Source organism: Nymphaea colorata, chromosome 1, assembly GCF_008831285.2.
Source record: "Nymphaea colorata isolate Beijing-Zhang1983 chromosome 1, ASM883128v2, whole genome shotgun sequence".
Classification (NCBI taxonomy): Eukaryota; Viridiplantae; Streptophyta; class Magnoliopsida; order Nymphaeales; family Nymphaeaceae; genus Nymphaea; species Nymphaea colorata.
This window is the reverse complement of record NC_045138.2, coordinates 22,673,867-22,698,967: the sequence shown is the minus strand read 5'-3', so window position 1 is coordinate 22,698,967 and position 25,101 is coordinate 22,673,867. Positions and strand designations below refer to the sequence as shown.

The 25,101-nt window shown below is 37.6% G+C and overlaps 1 protein-coding gene across 1 annotated transcript; it reads right to left on the bottom strand.

The window, feature by feature from the left end:
* Positions 1–5,116: 5,116 nt before the first annotated feature.
* On the bottom strand, positions 5,117–23,957 carry LOC116253790 (chlorophyll a-b binding protein 7, chloroplastic). The gene is made up of 6 exons (XM_031628749.2): positions 23,725–23,957; positions 23,447–23,613; positions 21,453–21,599; positions 8,498–8,630; positions 5,743–5,835; positions 5,117–5,660 (listed from the first exon to the last, which is right to left on the bottom strand). Exons 1-6 carry the CDS (start codon positions 23,860–23,862, stop codon positions 5,361–5,363), a joined length of 978 nt encoding a protein of 325 aa, XP_031484609.1. The 5' UTR covers positions 23,863–23,957; the 3' UTR covers positions 5,117–5,360.
* Between the last annotated feature and the right edge of the window lie 1,144 nt (positions 23,958–25,101).

Genomic DNA, 25,101 nt, shown 5'->3' with positions numbered 1-25,101 from the left:
CTGAAGAGAGATTCAGAAAATAAAACTTTACAAATCCATGCCCATTCTTTTTATAATATTACACGAACATGCTTAACTTTTAAGAGTTCTCAATTAGAAGCCTAAGTAACATCCACTCATACGTGGTGGATGCTTATACTGACTACTTAACACAAGTTAAAAAAGATTGAATGACTACAATGCCCTGCTAACGTATATCCACCCAATGTCCCCCTCGTTAACATATATACGCCTTAATTTTCCGGCAAAGAGTAAGGCAACCTCTTTTCTCTCCTCCGATCTCTCTTCTTTGTTTTCCATGCCTAATCTGGTCCTCTCCCTCTACAACCTTGCCTTGCACAGCCGTTAGTTGACACTGGCCTTGCCTCCTCTTTTATATGACTCTCGTGTGGTTAAGGCTGGGCATTGAGTCGGGCCAGGCCAGGCCAAAGCAGCCCAAGACTTAACAAACCCGAGCTCAGTCTGGCCCGAAGCTCTTGCCAGCAGTCTATGTCACAGCGGTATGCCAAAATGAATCGTGTACCTGTACCGGTATGCTGGTATGGCAAAACGGGCATGGCGGTATGGGGCGGTACGTCAAATCCGGATCCAGGTCAGAACTGGATCCAAACAACGTTTAAACAACCAAAAACCCTTCGACGCCCCTCTCCTCCTCCCTCTCGACTTTCAACAGAAGGTCTTCGGTGGGCGTTTGGGCAGCTGCAGACCGGTGACGAACGGCAGCCGGCAACCGGCGACGGACGGAAAACGGTGACGGATGGTGAGTGGGCGATGGCAGGTTTTTCGTTTGTTAGTTTTTGTGTTTTTCCCTTTTGATTTTTAGGGTTCCCGACTTCCGATATGCTTCAATGTTGCGAGATTTGTTCTTCATTCTAGTTTCCCAACATCGATGGCACATTCTGGCAAAATTTCCTGCTCATCATCTTTTTCATGGATTGATGAAAGGAACATTCTATGTTTTTTTGATCTATGGATTCATGGAAAGAATATTGTATGTTTTATGAGATTATCTATGACATTTTATGTTTTTTTGTTATGACTGGTGAGACCATTATCTATGGTTTCATTTGGTTTTTTCAAATTTTTGAATTAATTATATTAATAATATATAATAGTTGTTGTACCCGTACCAAGATTTACGATACCAGTACCTGGTACTCGTACCATTGTGACATAGCTAGCGACCCGAACCATTTAGTTATCAAACCGGGCTCGTCCATAAACTTCATACCCATCGGGTGTCTGGTTTGATGTCTACCTTTATTTCAAACCTTTGACATTTTATTATTTAATATCTCAAAAATATATATATATTGCAGCGATCAGGCCCCCAACACTCTATTCGGGCCAGCCCAACCTGACAATTTTTTTTATCAGGTCAACCCGAAAGTCAAATATTCAACCCAAGCCTGACCCATCATAGGCCAAGTATCTAATTACCCATCCGATACCAATCATGTTGTCCACCCTTACCTGAGGCGAACAAAACGTGCATCTTTTCCAACTTTCTCCGTCTAGCAACAAGCCTATCGCCCACATCCAATCTTTGCAATGGCATATGAACAAAATCTGGATTCCTCAAGCTAATGCAATTGAAAAATATTTATAGCCTTAGGTTTTATGATTGGCATAACATACCATTACGGTTTTAACTCCTTTGGTGTTCTACATGAAAGTTAAGAGGTTTGTCCATCGAAATAGAACATACAACATGTCCTGCCCATCACAGAACATTACATATATTTAATTACTTTCACGTATGTAATGTTCTTCTTTCAAAATATTCCTAGAAGTCTGGGCTAACGTACGTAATGTTCTTCTTTCACGTAGAACACCAAAGGCGTTAAAACCATAATCAACATCTAGACGTTGATGCCAATCATAAAACTTAAGGCTATAAATATTTTTCAATTGCATTAGCTTGAAGGATCCAGATTTCGTTCATATGCCGTTTCAAAGATTGGATGTGGGAGATACACTTGTTGTTAGATGCAGAAAGTTGGAAGAGATGCAAGTTTTGATCGCCTCAAGTAACAACAGACAGGTATCAGATGGGGCTGCTGGCCCGAGTAGTGTTGAGGGCCCACTTGGTGCAATATATATATTTAAAATTCATCTCCCCACATTTTTTTATTATCTTTTTCTTTTTCTTTCTCTCTTTATTATATATATATATATATATATGTATATATATACTGACATACAAACTTTTGGTGCATCGCCGATGGCTTCCTTAAAAACTCTTTGTGTGTCCGCCAATGGTTCCCTTAAAAACTCTGTGTGTCGCTGATGACTTTCTTAAAAACTCTTGATATATCATCAAATATTTTTGGGATATTAAAAAATGAAATGTCAAAGTTTTCAAATAAGAGTAGACATCGAACCGGGCACCCGATGTGTATGAAGTTTATGGTCGAGCCCAGTCTGATACCTAAACGGGCCGGGCTTGGACTGCTGGCAAGAGCTTCGGGCCAGACTGAGTTCAGTACATGAGTTGAACTTTTGAGATGCGCCGACCAAAATTCAGAGCTCACATATGACCATGTGCAAATTGTGGAGCCAAATTTGGTTGCTTCATTTGTTGCACATCCGCCCAACTTTGCCACACTAGATTTATACAAGAAGCTGGTTACTGTTTCAAAGAACGGTTTGGAGCGCTTATGATAGAAAGTGTCTTTTAGAATCACACCATCAGTGATTTCATTCATATGGTAAAAATCATAATTGTCAGCAACCAGTGCGGTGTGATGTGATCATGACTATTGGTTGCTCCCTCCCTGCAGACGTGGACGATTTTGAGACCAGAAAGTCATTAATATTTCCACGATGTTTTCCAATTATAGTCATACTCATTTCATTGTGAAAAACCAATGTACTTTGATCCTTTCTCACTAGTTAACTGGTTGGTATGAATGTTGATTCCCATTGATGCTACTTTTTCAACTACAAAATAGTAACATGCATAACGTTTCGAGTTGAAGGGTGCAACCTAGAACCACTTAGGTCTCGAATCAGTTCTAAACCTTGGAAGCATAGAAAAAAGGGGTTGACTTGGCCTCTCACAAATTGCCACCCATGTGGTTAGTTACTGTTCTGCTAATAGAGGGCAATTACTCACGCACACTACTCTTGCGAAAGCCCAGCCTTCACACCTTAAGGTTGGTAATTATATTGCTAATTAGGGTTAACTCCCTTAACGACCTTATATACTGCAATCTGATAACATGGGGTGGGTTTATTGAGACCTACCATCCACCCGACCCAGTTCCCAACTGACTTCACGCAGGGCAGATCTTGCCTCTGCTGACCTGACTCTATGGACTCAATAACTCCACACATAACAACAGTCCTCCCTTACAATTACATCTTGTCCAAGGTGTGAAATCAGGGAATCGAGTTTGTATCTCCTCTGCGGCCTCCCAAGTGGGTGGTAGATCTTCATAAGTATTCGATTCGATGAGCCATTCGGCATGAGGATTTTTTCCCTGGCGTGCCCAGCCTTTGATAAGGATACAGCTCTGCTGGCACAACTAATATGGGGGCTGCCTGCATTTCTCTCTTTTATTGTGGGAGGACTGAAGCAACACTTTAACTTGGAAACGTGGAACATAGGGTGAATCAAACTCCCTTCCAGTAGGTTTAATTCATAAGCCACTGTCCCTACTCTCCTCTTGATTTAATAAGGGCCAACGAACCTTGGTGCTAGTTTAGCAGTTCTCTTTTTAAGTGGTGGACCTAGTCCATGGGGAGGACGTCAAAGGAAGACTCAGTCCCCTATTTGCAGCTGTAAATCCCTGTGCTTCCTATTGTATTGGATTACCATCTTATTTCTGGCTGCTGCGAGATGCTGTTTTAAATGCTTGAGGACTGTGTCCTTGCATATGAGCTGTACATCCACTTGTTCTTCTCTAGCTAGCTGTGCCTGGCTGATGCCTCCTTAGGTCAGGTGGGGAGGTCCCATACACAACTTCGAAGGGTGTGATCCCCCTTGAGGAGTGTCAGCCCGTGTTGTATGCATATTATGCACACAATTTCAAGTGCTGTCCCGTGAAGCAACGGAGGTAAATTTCAAGACTCTTGTTTACTATCTCGTCTGACCATCTAACTGAGGATGGTAAGCTGCGGACATTTGAAGTTTGGTGTCCTGTATTTGGAAGCATTCTTTCCAAAATGAGTTGAGAAATAGGGAGTCTCTATCACTGACTATCGACCGAGGCTTTCCGTGAAGCTTTCCCATGCAATCATGAAATGCTTTAGCAACCATCTTGGCGGTAAATAGATGAGCTAGAGCTACGAATTGAGCATCTTTAGACAAACGATCCACCACTATTAGTATGGCTGATTTTTCACGGGACGTAGGTAAGCCTTCTATAAAATTCATTGAAATATATTCCCAAAATCCAGTCCGGAATGGGTAATGGCTGCAAGAGGCCTGAACCTTGAGAGCATAGAAAAAAAAGGGTTGACTTCGCCTCCCACAAACCGCCACCTATTTGGTTAGTTACTTTAACCACTTTTTTGTCCCGCCACCTGCTCTAAGGATGATAAACAGCTGCGTTGTTCATCTCCCCTTCTGCTCCATGCAACAAGAACCGAAATTTTCAAATGAAAATTTCTCACATGATTCACTTTTTTTAATTTCTTTTAACATGGGTTAGACTTTTGTTAACAACTGCTCACCAATGACAAGCATGAGAACGGACATGTCATGTAGCCTACCTACGTGTTCAACAGTTAACAACTAATAAAAGTTGGCACGAAGGGCCTTTCCGAATCTCAACATTCAGGCGTTTGTCGACAACTGCTACATGACACCAGCGGCTGTAATTTTCAACAATTTACAAGCTTGTGCCTTCAAATATTGTTCGTTCCAGCTGAAAGCCAGTTACTACCATTTAGAAACGAAAGGAACACCAGGGATCTCATTCGACCTGACTTAACGATTAACAAAAGTATGCAGCAACGTCATTTCTTAATCTTGACAAACAAACGGGGGGTTCATAGAGGGGGAATGCTGCTTCTGGCGTTGCAAAAGAAAGCAGCAAAGTCTTCCACAAGGCTTGAGCTTGAGGGGGCGGATTGGAATTGAAGCTTTCAAAGAATGACACAACAAGAATGTACTGACAGTAGATGATCCTTCCTTTATATTCAGATTCAATATACAATTTACATCATGTGTGAAATTAGTGTCATTCATGCTACAATCTAGACAAGGTAGCAATTGTCTCTAAGACAAACAAGCACAACAGAGAAGATAGTTTCTACTATGACTGATGGTATGGTTAATCATTGTAGTATACAGAGAAAAACATGTATAGGTAGAGTTCCAATGTACATGAACAAATTTTTCGTTTTCGCTTCTAACGGTTGATTAAGGAAAACAAGTTGTTGTGAAGAGGATCAGAGAGGTGGTCCAGAAGGTTTTCAACTGGCCCTTTACCTGTAACGGCTGCTTGAAGAAAAAATCCGAGCCATGCAACCATTGCTAGGCGTCCATTTTTAATCTCCTTCACCTTTAATTCCTCGAAATTCGTAGGATTCTCAGAGAGGCCCAGCGGATCAAAAAGAACCCCACCTGGATAATTGATATCCCCTGGTAGATAGATGCCTAGAGGTTCCAGAGCTTCTATGCCACAATACCTTGCATACTCAGGCCCAACCTGAGAAACACATCAGCGGTTACGGATCCACAAATAGAAATGCTGAATCAGTCCTGGAAAATTGCAAGAATAGGTCAATCACCATAAGAAGAGCTTGACATATGGCAATAATGATGATTCCTTGACCTCCAGCTATATGCAGGCCAGGAATCCCAAGGTAGTCTAGAGTGTCCCCCTGCAAAAAAGAAAAAAAGGGAAAGAAAATTATTCCATTGAGGCATTAATCACTTATTTACTAAAATAAAAGTGTAGAAGACTACAAAATCTTTAAAGGTAAGCTTTAAATATATTTGTTTGAAGGAATATATATTTTAGCCTAACATGAGAAAAGTCAAAAGAGTGATTGAGAAAACAATTGAGGAACAAAGACCTCTCTCTCTCTCTGTGTGTGTGTTGCCAGCTGATTCCCTGGCTCCAAGTAGTTGGAAATTGGCATCCAATATCCCAATAACGAACCTCTCATAGAAGGAAGAACTTAACAGATCAACTACTACACAAATATTCATAGGTACAAAAATAGCCTAGTTAGAAGGAAACAATCAGCAAGGACAAAAGGTCAATCAAATAATCTGTGCTGCATACAGCAAATACCTACATCTCAACACTTGAGATTGAAGCTCGGTACGATTAATAGGAGGCTAAATTCAGCAGGCACCATACATCACAACTTTTCTGCCACTCCCATATATATCTCCTAGTGAGATAGGCTTGGAGGTAGAATTTGTGCTACAAATTGGATGCTACTAACCTATCAGGATGTACTCAAATTTTATGGGCCGTCACATGGATTTATTATGAAAAGGAACTTTTCATTTCAAGCCCCTTCTTTTGTTAAGTCAGGAAAGGACCTCATATATACCTAATAGTGTGTTGCACATAAGATACACATCATAACTTTTGGAGGATCAATTATACCCTTGTCACCAGCTACAAGGGTGCACCGCACGTCACATTGATATCATAGATACAGGGCCCTATCATATGACACGGTGTTGTACACCTCCTACTGTACAGTACAGGAGAGGCAGAGGAAAGAAATAGACGCCTGAAGCCCTAAATTTCAGTATTGGACATTAAAAAAACTCTCAAACCTAACTCCTAGATTTTCTTAAAAAAGTTGTGTTAGCAAGATTTTGCCATTTTGAGGAAGAAAGTATTGACTCGGAGCTAAAATTGCACATGGGAGATTGATTTGCAATAGAAGAAAATGAGATTCCAATTTTTACTGTTTGAAATGTATAAAAATCGACCGCTACTTTTGAAGATATGGCTTGAAAAATTCACATGATAACGGTGCACACAGGTGAAGGAAAACGATTGCTTGAAAATTATTTATAGGTATTGTAAAAGGACTTCTCAGTATGAACCTCTCACCTAAAACACCATTTAACCAACATGCATGACAATGTGACTTCATGCCTGGATAAAGAATTGCCATCATTTGTGCCAAAGCAATGCATGGACATGATTAATGCTCTAAAAGCAAAAAACATTAGAAAAAGACATGCTGGCAGTAAAAATGAGCCATGTTGAGCCTTGGGAAGTGGACGATGAGATCATTGAGGATGGCATGGAGCTTCCTCTCTTTTATCCCATTGATGTTAGTGAAAATCAGATAGTGGGTAGTTCAAGGGCAAAAGGAAACAGAGTGATGCATGCAGGAGGTAGTTCCAATAGAAAGAGAAGAGATTGATCAGGTGGTAAGTTTTGTGGTAAAGCACCTAGTAGCAGGTTGAATGCTTCTGCCTAAATCAAAAGACTTTTTGCTTTTTATACTATTTTAGTTCTTAAACGGACATTCAAATAGCTATGACTCTCAATGATATGATAAAATAGGCAAATAATGCAGTTGGGTGATGGTTCTATGATGCACATATTCGCATGTGCATTTAATATGGCCAACTCATTTCACTTTCAAGTTATGGCAAATGCAATTATTTATACAGACCTTGGATACACAATGTCTTGTTATTATCAACTGAGAGGCAAAATTGTTGCTACATGTTAAAGAGGTAAGAAATTATGATGAATTGAGATTAAGTTGGATGAATGCAGGATGCAGTATCATAATAGAAGGATGGATTGATACAATGACAAGAACATTGATAAATTTCTTATACACTGTCTTAAAAGGTATTATGTTCTTGAAGTCTGTTAATTTGCCAAATACTCCAAAAGACTACTAATGTTCTATTTCATATATCTGTAATCTGATATCGTTGTTGAAAGAAATTGAACCTGAGAACATTGTAGACTTCACCACAGACAATGCAGCAAACTATACAGCTATGGACAGATTGTTGGCTTCATAGTACAGATCATTCTTGGGACTCATCTGCTACTCATTGCGTCAATCTTACGTTTCAAAAACATGATAAGATGGACGAGATAAAATCAACTATTGAACAATAGATTGCAAAATACATTTAAAACATGCTTATGTATTGGCTTGATAAGAAAAATATTCACTTGGAAGTGAACCTAACCAGCCTACATAAACTACACTTACTTCAAATGATTGGACAATACAGATTACACTGAAATACAGAGCGAGAAGAGAAGGTACTCATGCAGAAATGAGTATCTATGTATACACAATAGCATACATATATAGTGCGCGATTGACACCTCATTGACCCTGTATGCTGTATTATCCATTAAAAAAGAAAATGCACCACATTTAAAGCTTAAGTTGCTCTCGATTATTCAAAATGATGCAAAAAGGACGTTTCCATTTGCTTTATCATGAGCTCGACCTCAACAGTCATTTTTTATATTAAACTTATTCACTAACATGGTTAATAGTCATTTAAAGGATTAGAACAGTAGCAACTTGCCTTGAGCTTTGCATAGCCAACTTTCCACCAAACAGGCTCTACAAAGTGGACAAGACCAAAATGGTCTAGCAGCTCTGGAATCAAAACTCCAAGAGATGCAAGCATAGCCCAACGTGCATGGAGTACTTCAAAGCTTCAAGAAAAGCAGAAAAGAAGCAGCTGTGAAGATCAGTGCACCATGATCAGACTACATACTTTTCTCAAATTGCTCTAAGAGATATGGGCTGAATGGTTGGTAAGAGACTGTATCATAGCATATTATAAAGGCTCAACTGCATCAGCATATACATAGAAAACAGGCGTTCCCACCCAAACCATACAGTCCAGCATGATGTGTGTGTGATACTTGTTTACTTGAGAAGCAAAGCATCACATCTAGGGGATTGGACTAACATGAAGAAACCATCAAACCGGTCTGCTACTCAGCCAGCTTAATTATATATGATAAAAATTACATAAAGCAAATTATTGGATTTGGAAATAAACCACATTCATGGTGGAAGGCAATTCACTTTTGCTTTCATTTTTTCCAACAATTCTCTTGTTTGGTCTCAAATAACTTGATCCTTCCAATTTTATCTAGTTGTTACTCTCCCATTCTCACCAGATTTGCCAATTATATCACTGTCCTTACAAGCTCAAAGTCGTGACCTCAAATGAACCAACAGACATGCTCAAAAGTCATCACTAGCAAGAATGTGATGAAAAATATTGGAGAAGCAGGAGGATGTTAACCTACAACATACGGTTCAGCCGTGATATGTTAGCAAATTTTAGAACATCACATTCAATTTAAAGAGACACTCAAGTTGAGAGCTACTTTTAAGAGATGTCGTGGTTTAAATGTGTTGTGGGTTTGTTGTTCAGCTTCCTTGCACCTTTTGCTTTTTTGGTTCCTTTGTTTTCCTTTTTCAGGGTGAAGAACTATTCTCAACTTGTCGTGTTTTTAAACAGAGGACAGAAGATGCAGTCCTTTAGACTCTACACTGGAAAGGATAGGATAAAAAAATAACAACACCAACAAGTCTCCTAAATTTCTCGTTTTTTCTTTTGCTGAAACAAAAAATTACCGCCTTACCTCTTTATTTTCTATCATGTTTCACAAATAATATTACAGATGGACAAACATATCGATCAAAAATGGTAAGAAACATCAAAAATTAATTCATACAATTGTCGCAAATATTGTCATCAGGTCTCCATTGGCACGGTTTTTCTCGACAGTAAACAAAATATTTGTTTTTCTTGGGAAAAATTCAAGAATTCAATAAACTAAAAAAGAAAAGATTATGAAAGTTGATTTTTTCACCATTTTTGTTACAAAAACATAGGTCAAAGATCAAAATAGTTATTAAAATATTAAAATAAAGATCAAAAGGTTTGTCAAAACTTAAAAGTTAGTTTTTTCTGAAGAAGGGAAATAATGCCGAATAGAAACATGATATTTTCATTTTGGCAATATTTTCAAAACATCACAATTTTGCTTTCTTCCTTGTTTTCCTGTTTGTCCATGTTCCTAGAAAAGAATGTCGAGATTTGTAACAAGGACCCATAGTGTACACTATAGTATACAGCTAATGTGATTTCCATATGTTAATCTATAGGAATAAACCATAGGTAGTTTAAAAGTGCAAGTTACCACTAAGAATCAGGCTCCTAAGCAAGGTAGTGATGGCCAGCAGGATGATCAACTGTCAAACTAGTCAGAACAATAGAAAAGTAAACAAGTTTTTATTTATTGTTAACACTTATTTCTGAACATTAAAAAAAAAAAAGAACAGTGGACATAGCAAAATTTCCACAGTATGTATACACACAGAAAAACACTTTCTCCAATGCATACAAAGTAAATATATTGTCAAAAGGCAGACTATGATTAAAAAACAAAAAAATAAAGCTGTAGAATCACCATCGAGCTGACCAGTGTTTGCCAAATATAATGTTAGATTATAAGGTTGTACAGAAACTTTTCCTTCCTGAACTGTGCAAGATTATTGCTTGATACTACAGACCCTGGTGTCTTAAATAATAAATACCTTCAATTGGCATAAGGTCAATCTACTGATAGATTATGGCAAGAGAAGAATGAACATTAAACAAATTAACAATGCACAACATCCATCGAGAACTTGTACAGTTGCTGATTCTTTTTCCTTTTCTTTCGTACGGTTGTACATATTAGTTCATTAGCAATAAATGGTCAGGAGCCTATCTCCCAGCAATTTCTGATTGGAACATCGTCTAAAGAACTTTCTAAAGTCAAAGAACATAAAATAGTCACAAAAACCCATCTTTTTTGAAAAAAAACCTAATAAAACATTAAAATAATGAAAAAAAACCATCGTTTTCTTTTTTTTTTTGAAAAAAAAAAATCTAAAATGATTTTTTCACATTTTTATTGCACTTTTTATCATTATTTTTACATTTTTTGTGCTTAAAGTTTAAACCTTAAGTTAAATTATTTATCTTCATTTCTACCATTACTAAAACATCAATTTTATCATTCTATCAAGTTATTTTTATGTTTTCTCGTTACCTTTTCATTTATTTTATTTTTTTCATAAGTTTTAGGATTTATTTATTTTCCTAAAAAAATTGTGATTTTTCCCAAGATTTTCTGTAAGACCTCCATTTCTGAACGCATCTATTAGATGTGTTTACATTTATTTCCCTAGAATATCATTGCTTACCTATAAGAGTGTAGATGCTCAGAGGCAAAACATGAAGCGTGCTACGTGTACGTTCAATCGGAATAAAAATCAGACATGTATATTTCAAATTATAATAAATTTATCAAGATGGACATGAATGTCATCAAGCGATAAGACAATGGTAAGATAGTAAATTTACCTTAGGGAAATGAAGGAAATTTTTGAAATTGTTGGAGTAAAATCTAGCGACATTACTTGTAATGCGAGAAATTTGAAGTGTACACAGACCATAGGAGTTTCAAATATGTATTTTTTCATAAAGAATTAAACATGAGACATCGGCGATGGATGGAATACCTAAAGGACTATGATTTTGTAATTATTTATCATCCAGGTAAGGCTAATGTTGTGGCAGATGCTTTGAGTCGTAAGGAAAAATGAACATTAAGTTGAATGTTAACTCAACAATAGAAACTGTTTGAGGACTTCATAGCTTGGAAACCTTTCGTAGATGTTGAGTCTACGCTTGTTTTGAAGGGACTTCTTGTCAAGCCAGACATTCTAAATGAGATTCAAGGTAAACAAAAAGAAGAGTCAGATTATCAGCGCCTAAAAGCTAGATCAAAAAACGAAAAATCAGGTATGTTTATAGATGAGAATTGAGTAACGTGGTACAAAAAGCATTTATGGGTGCCAAACGTTGATAAGTTGCAGGTTATACTAGATGAAGTTCACAAGTCTAGGCACATTACTCATCTTGGCAATACAAAGATGTATCATGATTTGCATCAGAACTTTTGGTGGGAAGGTATGAAGAAATATATTGCTGAGTATATTTCTAAATGTTTGACCTGTCAACAAGTAAAATTTGAACATCAACATTCAGAAGGCTTGATGCAACACATTGACATAAGGCAGTGGAAATGAGAAGATATCATTATAGATTTTATTGTAAAACTTTCAAGGACCTGTAAACAACACGATGCGATATGGGTAATTGTGGACAGACTTCACCAAATCTGCTCATTTTCTTCCTATTCGCACCAATCAGTCCTTCCAGAGTCTTGAAGATTTGTACATTAAGGAGACAGTTAGACTTTATGGTGCGCCACAATCAATACTTTCAGACAGAGATCTGCGGTTTACTGCAAATGCACCCTCAAACTGATGGTTAATCAAAACACACTATTCAAACATTGGAAGCGTGTACACCTGATGGGAAAGGCAAATGGAATAAACATATTAAATTGGTAGAATTTGCCTATGACAATAGTTATCATGCAAGCATCGATGTGGCACCATACAAGGCATTATATTGGTGACCATGACGATCATCTATTTACTGGTCTGATATTAGAGCCAAGAACATTGATGGACCTATGGCGATCCAACATTACTCTGAGCAAGTACAAAAGTTCAGATAACGACTCTTGGCAGCACATGACTAACAAAAGAATTACTCCGATAACCATCATTGAGAGCTTGCCATTGACGTTGGCCAACACGCTTTCCTTATGGTTTCTCAAACAAAGGCATTTTTCGTTTCGAAAAGAAAGGAAAACTCAGCCCGTGATATATCAGACCATTCGAGATTTTGGAGAAAATTGGTGCTACTGCTTACAACGTGTTCCATGTTCCAATGCTAAGAAACTATGCCCATGACATGTACAAAAAAAAAAAAAGTATGCCCATGACCCAAAGCATGTGATCAGTCATGAAGACGTCACAATAAAAGAAGAACTAACTTCTGAAGAAATGCCTCTAAAGATTGTTGATCATCTCACCAGGAAGCTATGAAACAAAGAGATTCTCTTCGATAGTTACACCATGAAATTGAAGAATGTATATGGGAACCAAAGGATGAGATGAAGAGGCAATGCCCCTACCTTATTTGGTAACAAGTAGTGTTTGGCAGCACCAGGATTAGAATCTTGGGATCAAAATCCCAGGATTTTAATCATAGAACCAGCTAACGAATGAATTGCATTCGCATTCTAGAAAGCATGTGTGTTTGGTTGATAGGTATTTTAATCTCATGGATCCCATTCCAATGTTTGTTGCCTCTCATGGAGAAAAATGTGAGATACCCAATTTCTAACTTTAATCTAATCGAAAGCTTGCAGGAAAACCCTTTCCTCCTACTCACCAGAATCAGCCTTCTTCCTCCTCCACCAAACCATTTGACTCTTTTTTTTTATTTACCCAATCTCTAATTGAGAAAACCAAACTATCGAAAATATCACCAGCTATTTCTGTCTGTTTAAAAACCTCCTTCACCGTGCGGCCAACCTCCCAATTGCAACCCTAGTGCCTCTCTCCATCTCTCTCTACACAGCCACACACAAAGAGGAGCAGGAGTGAGGCCGTTCAGAACCTGCCATTTCTACTGCTTCTCTTCATTCTTCATGTTCTCTCCTTCCAGCAACAGGCCTAACTTGGGTGCTCACAAAGGCCGGAGCTCCATCCATGGTGCCCCCGAATTGCCTAACACTGCCGTCGAATGCCTACAGGCCAGCCCTTAGCAGCCTTGTTCCTAATCGGCCTGATTATGGAACGGTTGTAACCAAGAGTCCAAGATTTTTTGGTGTCTCCAGTTAGTGTTACTGTCTTCTTTTCACTCTAAATATGTTAGCTTATTTTTTAGGCTTACCTTGGAGAGTTGGAGACACTTTTTTTTTCCATGGTGGGATCATAATCCATGGAAACCAATCCTAATTTTGCCTCTCAAAACCAAGACTAGTGTCCAACGTTCAGCACACCAAGCAAATTTTGTAAAAACCTAGATAGGGATCCCACTAAAACAGTGGAATCCTCGCCTGCCAAATACGCCCTAAATTTCATAGACGATATTTCTTTAGGGGGAGGATAATTGTATGACCTCCATTTCTAAACACATCTATTAAATGTATTTACATTCATTTCCTTAGAATTACATTACTCACCTATAAGAGTTTAAATACTTAGAAGTAGAGCATGGAGCATGCTTCGTGTAGGTTCGATCAGTTTGAAAATCAAACATGTATATTTAAAATTATAATAAATTTATCAAGAGGGATATGAATGTCATAAAATGATATGACAAGGGTAAGACAGTAATTCACATTAGGATAATTTTTGAAATTGTGAGGGTAAAACTGAAATTTCAAAAAATGTAGGGACATTATTGGAATTTCATAAATTAACAAAGGCATGTTGGTCCAAGTAAAAAATTATGGTCTAAACACTAATTAAGGTAATCTAAACATGTTTTTATTAAGCTAAAAATTTTTAATTAAAGTTAAGCTTAATTAAGAATATAATATAATATATTGTTATATATTTAAGATAAGAATGAGTGAGCACCGTCCTTTTAAGAGGAAGTGCCCTTTACATGTGAAGAAAGGAAAGAAGAGAAGGAAGGGGAGAGAGAGAGAGAAGAAAAGAAAGAAGAGAGAGAAAAAAGAAGATAGCATACCTTTAATGGACCGAAGATCGCACGGACGCCCAACAACTCAGATGATTTTGGCATACTACAACAGTGAGCAAGGTAGATCTTAGTAGATCTGACAGTTTTGGCCTGCAGACATTTATGCGACCGTTATTTTGACTTTTGTACATATTTGAGTGGTTTGCAGCTCTATAACTAGCCCATAGCGGTTGATAAGACCTTCAATATGTAAATTATAAAGTTAATAAATATAGAACCACATAAATCAATCATTAATATAAAGTACTGATTAAGTTACTCGCACCACCACAAAGCAAGATTGGTGAGTAATCAGAGGCCTGGACTTGCATATGCACAAAACACCATTCCATGGCTCACTAGCTCACCCTTCTGATACCATTTAAGAGTAGTAACATCTCAAAAAGTACTCCAATATTTTTTTGTGGGTAGCGCAACATCCACAATCACATAACCTGTGTAGTTGGCATAGGTTTGATATGTCTTAGAGCGTCGACCTGTCCTAGGTAATTAATGACTCTAATTAGTCTAAGGACCAGGTTCACATTCATCGATAGTGTGGTTAAAAATAAAATTCATGTGCTTAAACCCATACCAATCTAGACCAACTTTATAATTTACATATAAAGGTTCCACCAACCGTTTTGGGCTAGTTATAAAGTCACAAACTACACAAATCTGTACAAAAGTCAAAATAACGGGCGCATAGAAGTCCACAGGCCAAAACTGTCAGATCTACTGAGATCTCCATTGGTCACTATTGTGGCACGCCAAAATCACTTAAGCTACAAGGCGTCCGCGCTGTCTTTGCTCCATTGAAGGTATGCTATTTTCCTTTTTCTCTCTCTTCTCTCTCTCTCTCTTTCTCTTTGATGGTAATTGGATCTCAAATCAATCTTCAAAAATAGACCAGCTCTGCATAAATGGTCAAATAAATCACCAATTCTGGGCAAAGGATACTTAGTTTTTATGGTCACTTGGCTAAGAAGTCTGTAATCAATACACAACCAGATGATCCATCCTTCTTCTTCATGAATAATATTGGTGCTCCCCAAGGTGAGATGCTGGTTTAACGAACCCTTTGCCTAGTAATTCTTGTAATTGCTTCTTCAACTTTGCCAATTTAGTTGGGGCCAGCCTGTAAGGAGCCATAGAAACATGGGTCGTCCTAGGGAGAATGTCAATAACAAAGTCTATTTCTCTGGTTGGCAGTAGGGCTGACAAATCTTTCGGAAAGACATCTGGGAGGTCTTTCACAACTTTAGTGTCTGCCAGTGTTTTTGGCAAATCCTCCGACCAAACAATACTTGGAATGGATACTGTAGCACCATTTTCAATACACCTTTAGGCATTCATAGCAGATATAGTATCTCGAATTGGCATTTCAAACCCAAGTGGTATTCCAATGCCAATTAACTGGGTGGAGCAAATAAAATCTTTCGATCATGATAATTTAGAGAAACATAATGCTCACACAACCAACCAATGCCCAAAATCATATCATAATTATCCGTATCTAACACAATTAAATTTTCATGAAAGTTCTGGTCAACAATGAAAACTTCAACATGAGGTAAACAAAAGTGGCAAATAGTCTCAACTCCTAAAGTTGAATGCATTACCCAAAGTAAATCCCACAGTTTCACCTCACAATGGCAACAACTCATCAAACTTACTAGAAGTAAACGAATGAGTAGCTCCAGAATTGAACATAGTATGAGCATAAATTCCAGCGATAAGAAAAGCACTTTGCAGAGTATTCTTTTCAGGATGTTTTAACTTTTAAACGGTCTCAGAGCAATGAGCTAGTGAGCCACGAAATGGTGTTTTGTGCATAGATGTACATGCAGGCCCCAGCCTTAGATTACTCTCTAGTGTTGCTTTGTGGTGGTGCGAGTAACTTCATCAGTAATTTATTGATGATTTATTTATGCAGTTTTATATTTATCAACTTTACAATTTACATATCAAAGGTCCCACCAACCATCCTAGACTAGTTATAGAGCTACAAACTACATAAATATGTACAAAAGTCAAAATAACGATTGCATAGATGTCCACAGACCAAAACTATCAGATCTTCTAAGATCTCCCTTGCTCACTATTGTGGCACGTTAAAATCACCTGAGCTACAAGGCGTCTGCATGGTGATGATCCATTGGAGATATGCTATCTTCCTTTTTCTCTCTCTTCTTTTTCTCTTTCTCTCTTCTCTCTTTCTCTCCTCCTCTCTTTTCTTTCCTTTCTGCACACGTAAAGGGCACTTCCTCTTAAAGGAACGGTGCTCTCTCATGCTTATCTTAAATATATTATATATTATTATTATTCTATTATATTTTATTATAATTTATTCTTAATTAAGCTTAACTTTAATTAAACTTGTTTACCTTAATAAAAACATGTTTAAATTACCTTAATTAGTGTTTAGATCCTAATCTTTTACTTGGACCAAAGTGCCCTTATCAATTTATGAAATTTCAATCATGTCCCTGCATCTTTTGAAATTTTTTTTACCCGACAATTTCAAAAATTTCCTTTATGTCCCCTAAGATAAAATTACTATCTTACCCTTCTTTTCACTTAGGGCCCGTTTGATTGTCGGGTGAAATATGGTGGGAGGGTGAAATGTGTACGGGCGGGTGAAATTTCACCCGCCCGACTGAAAACGCATCAAACGGGGTGAAACTTCACCCGTTTAATGCAAAAAAGGAGCGGGTGAAATTTCACCCGCTCAAAAGGGAAGGCTCTCACCGTCGCACCTCTCCTCCTCCCTCGCATTCTGCCTTCTCACCGTCCCACCAGAGGCGTCGCCGCTCTCACCGGCAGGGAAGAGGGACGCAGAAACAGGGCAGCATCAGCCATTGCCACAGTTGCCCCATCCCGACCACGGCGATCCTCAACTCCATCTCGGCGGCGGACGGAGACTCCCGGCACGCTAAGAGAACAAATTTCTCCCTCCCTTTCTGAACCTCAGGTGCGTCAGAAGGATTTCCTCCATTTCGTCTTGAATATTTTTGTTAGTTATATGATAAACAGAAGATTGCATTTGCTCTTCCCCCAATTTTGGAAATCCTTCCAAAATTTCATGCCCAAACTTCATCCCATGGCCCAATTTGAGCAGCTTAGTGAGCATTACAGTTGGCTTTGGTCAGTGTGGGTTTCCTGAGATTGGCAGAATGCGATGCATTGCCACGGGATGAAGTTTGGGCATGAACAATACTCCACCATCTGTTATTGTCCACAGAATGCGATGCGATGATTTGATAAAATGCGATGATTGTCCCCAGATACTCCACCATCTGTTATTGTCCACAGAATGAGATGGGTGATTCAATACTCCACCATCTGTACGGGATAACTGGTAACAAACAGCTTGCTCACAAGGTGTTCGATAAAATGCCCAAAAGAAGCATCGTCTCATGGAATGCGATGATTGATGGTTACTGCAAAGTTGGTGAGTTCAATGTGGCGCTTGCGATTTTTAATAGTCTGTTGATGGGTGATTTGAGGCCCAATTTGAGCAGCTGAGTGAGCATTACAGCTGGCTCTGGTCATTGTGGGTTTCCTGAGATTGGCAGGTCGATTCATTGCCACGGGATGAAACTTGGGCATGAGTTGGATTCAGTATTATGTAATTCCATTATGAAAATGTACATTGCGCTTGGGCTTGTAGATTCTGCTCGCCTCGTATTCAACTGGAAAGATCAGTCGTTTTACCATGTTAAACTCTTCCTGTGCATCAAACAGGGCCTCATATTGGAAGAAGGAGAAATTTCATCCTGTAAATTTTTCCAGAAAAATTTACCATGGTAAATTTACCACGTTAAATTTCACTTGACAATCAAACGGGCCCTTAATGACATTCACATCCCTCTTGATAAATTTATTATGATTTGAAATATACATGTTTCATTTTTATTTCGATCGAATCTGCATGAAGCACGCTCCATGTTGTACCTCTGAACAACTCTTATACGTGAGCAACATAATTCTAAGGAAATAAATGTAAACATATGTAATAGATGTGTTCAGAAATAGAACTTTTACAATTACCCTCTCCCTATAGAAATTTTGTCCGCAAAATCTAAAGAAAACTAGTTACTAAATAGGGTAAAATATTGCCTCTTCATCGTGCCCTCTAGTTTTTATGTACATTCTTCAAATCCATGGTGTAACCATCGAACTTTCACCATGGGAATCTTTTTCTTGGTGAAATGCTAATGAGATGATCTACAATCTCTATAGGTATTTATTTAGAAGTTAGGTATTCTTTTATCGTGATGGCTTCATGATTGATCACATGTCTTGGGTCATCGACATACTTCTTCAGCATTGAAATACAAAACATATTGTGAACGTGCTCAAGTTGTGGCGGTAGAACTAATCTATAAGCAGTAGCACTAATTTTATCCAAAATCTCGAATAGTCTGATATATCACAGGTTGAGTTTACCTTTCTTTCGAAAACAAAAAATGTCTTTTGAAACCTTAAGGAAAACGTGTTCGCCAACATCAATAGCAAACTCTCGCAATGGTTGTTGGCATAACTCTTCTATCGGTGTTGTGTTGCCAAGAATCGTTGTCTAATCTTTTGTTCTTGCTCGGAGAAATGTTGAATCACTATAGGTACATCAATGCTTTTGGTACCAATATCAGATCAGTAAATAGGTGATCGGCATGGTCACCCATATAATGCCTCGTATGATGTCATATCGATGCTTGCATGATAACTGTTAGACAAATTCTGCCAATTAATATGTTTATCCCATTTGCCTTTCCAATCAAGTACACATGCACGTAATATATCTTCCAATGTTTGAAATTTGAATAGTGCGTTTTGATTGACTATCAATTTGAGGGTGAAGGACTGTGTTGAATTTCAAACGTGTACCCAAGGCTTGTTGCAACTGCCTCCAAAATTTTGTAGTAAATCGCAAATCTCTATTTGAAATTATCAATTGTGGCACACCATAAAGTCTTACTATCTCCTCCATGTACAAATCTCCAAGACTTTCTAAGGACTAATTGGTGCAAATAGGAAGAAAGTGAGCAGATTTGGTTAGCCTTCCACAATTAACCATATCACATCGTGCTATTTACGGTTCGTTGAAAATCCTATAATAAAATCTATGGTGATATCTTCTCATTTCTACTGTGGTATGTCAATGTGCTGCATCAAACCTCCTAGACGTTGATGTTCAATCTTGACTTATTGATAGGTCAAACATTTAAAAACACACTCAGCAATGTCTTTCTTCATACTTTCGCACCAGAAGTTTTGATGCAAATCATGATACATCTTTGTATTGCCAAGATGAATAATGTGCCTAGACTTGTCAGCCTCATCCAATATAACCTTGCACAACTTATCAACGTCTACACCCACAGACGCTTTCTAAACCAAATTGTTAAAATTCTCATTTGTAGACATACCTGATTTTTCGTTTTTTGATCTGCTTTTTAGGTGTTCATAATCTGAATCTTCTTTTTGTTTACCTTGGATCTCATTTAGAATGTCTGGCTTGACAAGTAGTCCCTTCAAAACAATCACAGACTCAACAACTATGAAAGGTTTCCAAGCTATGAAGTCCTCAATTAGTTTCCATTGTTGAGTTAACATTCAACTTACTGTTCCTTTTTCCTTACGACTCAAAGCATCAACCACAACCTGGATGGTAAAGAATTTCAAAATCATAGCCCTTTAGGTATTCCATCCATCGTCGATGTCTCATGTTTAACTCTTTCTAAGAAAATACATATTTGAGACTCCTATGGCCTGTGCACACTTCAAATTTCTCGCCATACAAGTAATGTTGCTAGATTTTATCCTAACAATTTCAAAAATTTCCTTCATTTCCTGTAAGGTAAATTCACTATCTTACCATTGTCTTATCACTTGATGACATTCATGTCCCTCTTGATAAATTTATTATAATTTGAAATATACATATCTGATTTTCATTCCAATCAAACCTACACAAAACTGCTCCATGCTCTACCTCTGAGCATCTAGACCCATATAAGTGAGCAACGTAATTCTAGGGAAATAAATGTAAACACATCTAATAAATGCGTTCAGAAATGGAGGTCTTATATTTTCGGCTTTGCTGAAAAATACCCTAGGAAAATTTGAACATTTAAAATCGCTTAATGATATGTGTGACTATGGAACATACTATGGAGATCCAATCACGTAATTAGGAATGTTAATAGTTCAAGGTAAATCATTTAGTCGAGTTTTCGTAAGAAAATTTTGAATTTGGTTTTTAAACTAATTTTTGGTTTGAAATTTGCCATATCAAACTGAACCATAGTAGTTGGATTCAAGTATGAGAACAATCCAGTAAGATCCTTCTTGAAATCTGAAACAAGGATGTGCGGCGGAAAATACCTTTAAGAAACATAAAGCAACCACCAGCAACCTGTTAACTGATGCAACTCCAGGGACCTAAAGTCTCACAATCACCAAGAGCAGGAACTGCACTTTTGGGCAGAATTGATTTGTTTCGGATTGCAGGTTATCATTTAAAGGTTGGACAGGTCCAGTTCAAGTATTTTTATGCAAGTGCAAATCCAAGCTTGAATCCAATTACTACACGTCAAATGAGTCAAAGGTGATACTACACCCAGATGGAACCCAAACCAACCATTTTTCATCCTAAATAGAGTCTAACAAGTAGCAATTCAACTCAGTCTTTTAATTATGATTCTTTTGAACATGTACCTAATCTGTTAGTGCAATATCATATAATCATCTTGGATTCAAAGAAACTGTAGAGGGAAATTCCTTAGTGTTATAACTTATAAACATAAACTGTTAAATCAGGTGGAGGCAACTAGAAGGGCAGCATGATACCTACTTGAAATATTTCTCCAAAGCCACCTGTTCCTTACTTAGTCCTGCAATGTCAAAGCCATAATCACCTGGCAGTTCTCCAGTCAGATACCGAGGATAATCATACAAGAGTGGACCAAGCCAACGGGGACGCTCTTCACCATACCAGAAACTACAAAGAAACCACTGAAATCATCAAGTATACAACAAACAGAAAGAATTTCACTAACTAAACGGACATTACAAAGTTACTCCATGGGACCTGATGAGAGAAACAAGGCAAGTAATGCTACATCTTTTAGCTTTCTCTTATTGGGAAAAACAAATACTTGTACTGCAAGAAGAACATAGGTGCACTTTGGGGGCAAAATGAAATGTACACAGATTTTTCAGTGAGGACAAGCGTAACAAACATTACAGAAGCTTCAGCTAGAAGCGATGGAGAATATATTTGTGCATTATTCATGAGTTTATAGTTGATAAACAATGACATTTATCTAACAAAGATTGATACCTACATTTTGGTGAAAGAAGAAGAAACAAGAAATTAGAAAATCATAAGGGATTTGTAAACATGCAGTAATCCTTTATCTGATACAACAAACACAACGAATGTATTTTAAGATTTATCTTTTATCTAACTTTTAAGATTCTTTTTCAATTGTTTGAAAGTTCTCAGTGTTTTTAAAATATTACCAATTTCAGTTTCTTGTGTAAATATGCAATAATCTTGAGATTTTTAAAAGTTAATCTTTTAAGTTTTTTGCAATTTATTTTGACATTTTGATAATTATTTAAACATTTAATAACATTCTTGTAACAAAATATGTATAAAAACCATAATTTCACTATTTTCCTGTTATGTTTCCTATTTTTATTTAGTTAACAAATAGCTTTCCCTTTAATTTCCTTTTCCCATTCTTTTCATCACTGTAGATGCCAAGATTTACTCAGACTTTCTGAAGATACATTAAAAGACTGCTAATGGAGTTCGTTTTCGCCTCCCCAAAAATGTAAATAACACCTGCATTTGTGACTGTGATCTACGTGTGTGTGTGTGTCTGTTCGTATCTGAAATTATAAATAACCTAAAAGAAATACCATTGAGTCTGCGGCCTATAAAGCTTCTTATCATGGAAGCGGCATTAACCTAAGTTTTTAAAATTTTAATGAACCTATAAGAAATAACAGGACAGCTGATGAAACATAACCAGAAACCTAAAACAATCACAAAATTGTCCAGAATATTGAAGCAGATTGTGATTGTTTTAGATGTTAGTTTTGAATTTCCTGATCAATATTTGCGTTCCTATGGTGCTGCTTCATTTTTCCTGTCCTTGTTAGACAGCCCAAAATCTAGCATTAATGAAAATGAAGATCAGAAATATGCATCAACAGAAAAGATCGCAAGTTTTTCCTCAAGCAACTCATCTCCTGCAAGCAGTTGTGCATTTTCAGGTTTCCATTTCCAAGAAATAAATCTTTTGTGGTCATTTCTTTTCAAGCAGGAAAAGAAACCGACGAGATTTCCACCAGTTGAAAATAAAAGACAAATAAAATTCGTTTCTGAATAGCATATTCATACTTCGTTGCAGATTACCGTCTAAAGTTGAAAGCCTTGAACAGTGATATTCTCTCAAGCTCCATCGTTAATATTTGATTATTTATTGCAGTCAGAATGTGGAAGTCCTAACTTACTTCAGCCGCGAGAATGAGAACGCTAATCACTGTAGGCGACCATGTTATCAAGCCTTTTCATCCACCTAAAAAAGCCGCTAATGGAAGATAAGTTCTGTCTTATCAAGTAGAAATGTACCACAGTCAGTGGTATCAAACAAAGGGCAGTTGAAATTCCTTTCAACAGCCACCCAAAAAATGCAAATCCAACGAAACATGAAAAGTTCCCTCATCATAGAGATGAACCGTCAAAAATAGAATGCACGCACTGAATCATTCGAATCAGAGAAATACTTTAAAAAAGAAAGGAAACTCAACAAAAAGTTGTGCACTTGGACTCACCTCTCTGCCCGAACCCTCTCTGCTAAGGCTCTCTTCTTAGAGTAATTCGCCACATCAGCCGCTTTAGTCGCCTGCATCCTCTCCTGGAGGGCAGCTCCCAGAGAGCTATTAGCGATCGCCTTCACGACGGTGAACGGAAACGCGGAGAAAACTATAACACCGGCAACCTCCAATTTTAGAGAGAAGAACAGGAAATCAGAAACAGTTTCAAAATGCATAGAAAAAGCAAGCTCCGTGTAATGAGAGGAGGAAAGAGAGAAATATGGAACTCCACAGACCTCTTGCCAGGAAGCTCGTACCGTCCCTGGGAGCCTGGGGCAGCGGTTCCTCGCCTGAAACGAGGAACGGGGAGTGACCGGGAGTCCCTTGAATGAGTTGCAGAGGAGAAGCGACGTAGGCGAGATCGTCGTCCCCATGCGGCCGTCCGCCCACTCGCCCTCACTCGTCTCCAACCACGACAACGAGGACAGGAACTGTCGAAATTTTTCGAAATCCTCTTTTTTTTTCTGTTATCCTCGGTACCACCTGTCGGACTTCTCTCTTATCCGTGTCGAAACGCATCAATGTGGGCCACGCTCTGAACCGAATGTCGGAAATACCATTGGAAAATATTTAAATTACAGAAACGCCATAACGGCCGGCAGTTCTGTTGCTGGAAGAGGATTTGAGAATATGAGATTTTGAGAATGAAATCTGCCCATTTTTTCCTCGCGGTAGATCTTCAGGCTGGTTTTTTGGTCATTTACGCTATGGTAGAGCATTAAAATAACTTCTAGAAGGTTTATCTCACCATGGCCAACGCAGTCGAACACGAAGGCCAAACTTGATCGCGAGCCAAAATACATGCTAAGTCAGACCATAAGGTTGTGTTTATAGTACGAGATCTTACTGGTTAGAGTTTAAATTAATGCTACATTATTAAAAACCTAAGTTACATGGGTATGGTTAGAGTTTAAATTAATGCTACATTATTAAAAACCTAAGTTACATGGATACTTTAGTAAGGTTCATGTTCTCATGTGGCCCATCATATCAGTACTCAAAATGGGTACTTAAACATACTTTGATACATTTATATCCAGTACATTTATATCCAAACGACTTAATTTTACTTTAATTTAATTTTTTTACTTTACTTTTCATTTTATTCTTATAGTTATTGTTTATTAACTTATAATATTTTTATTTATATCACTTATTTATTAAAATGTTGCTTTCATTTTGACGTTTTTTTATGTTGCATATATACATACATATATCCTGCCATATCATGTATTCACATTTTTTTAAATTATCGTGTCTGTACCTATATTTCAGTACTCATGCCAATGTAACTTAGCTAAAAACTATGAATTTAAAGTTGAATTAGAGAGGGCGGGTCCCACCTGAAATCTATGGATTTCGGATATTACCGTGGATCTCAAATCCATAGTAAAACAAATACAACCTAAAAGCTATCACACCCACACAATATATATGCCGGCAATCTGTCATGCTTTTATTTTAATATTTTTGGTTTGTTTTACAAAACACATTTCTTCATTTGTTTTAGCTTAATATAACCGAGAACATGGCAGGTGAGAATATAATTTGGAAAATAAGATAATTTTATAAGAAAACTAGAGACATAAGGTTTTACAACCTCATTTAATGTG

What these genes read in the sequence shown, in the direction of transcription:
- LOC116253790 (XM_031628749.2), bottom strand. Translation starts at nt 23,862, where the DNA reads ATGGGGACGACGATCTCGCCTACGTCGCTTCTCCTCTGCAACTCATTC. An exon ending in GAGAGGGTTCGGGCAGAGAG is followed by an intron (nt 21,600 to 23,446) that starts GTGAGTCCAAGT and finishes GTTTCTTTGTAG; the next exon opens with TTTCTGGTATGGTGAAGAGC. An exon ending in GCTTTGGAGAAATATTTCAA is followed by an intron (nt 8,631 to 21,452) that starts GTAGGTATCATG and finishes CTTTTCTTGAAG; the next exon opens with CTTTGAAGTACTCCATGCAC.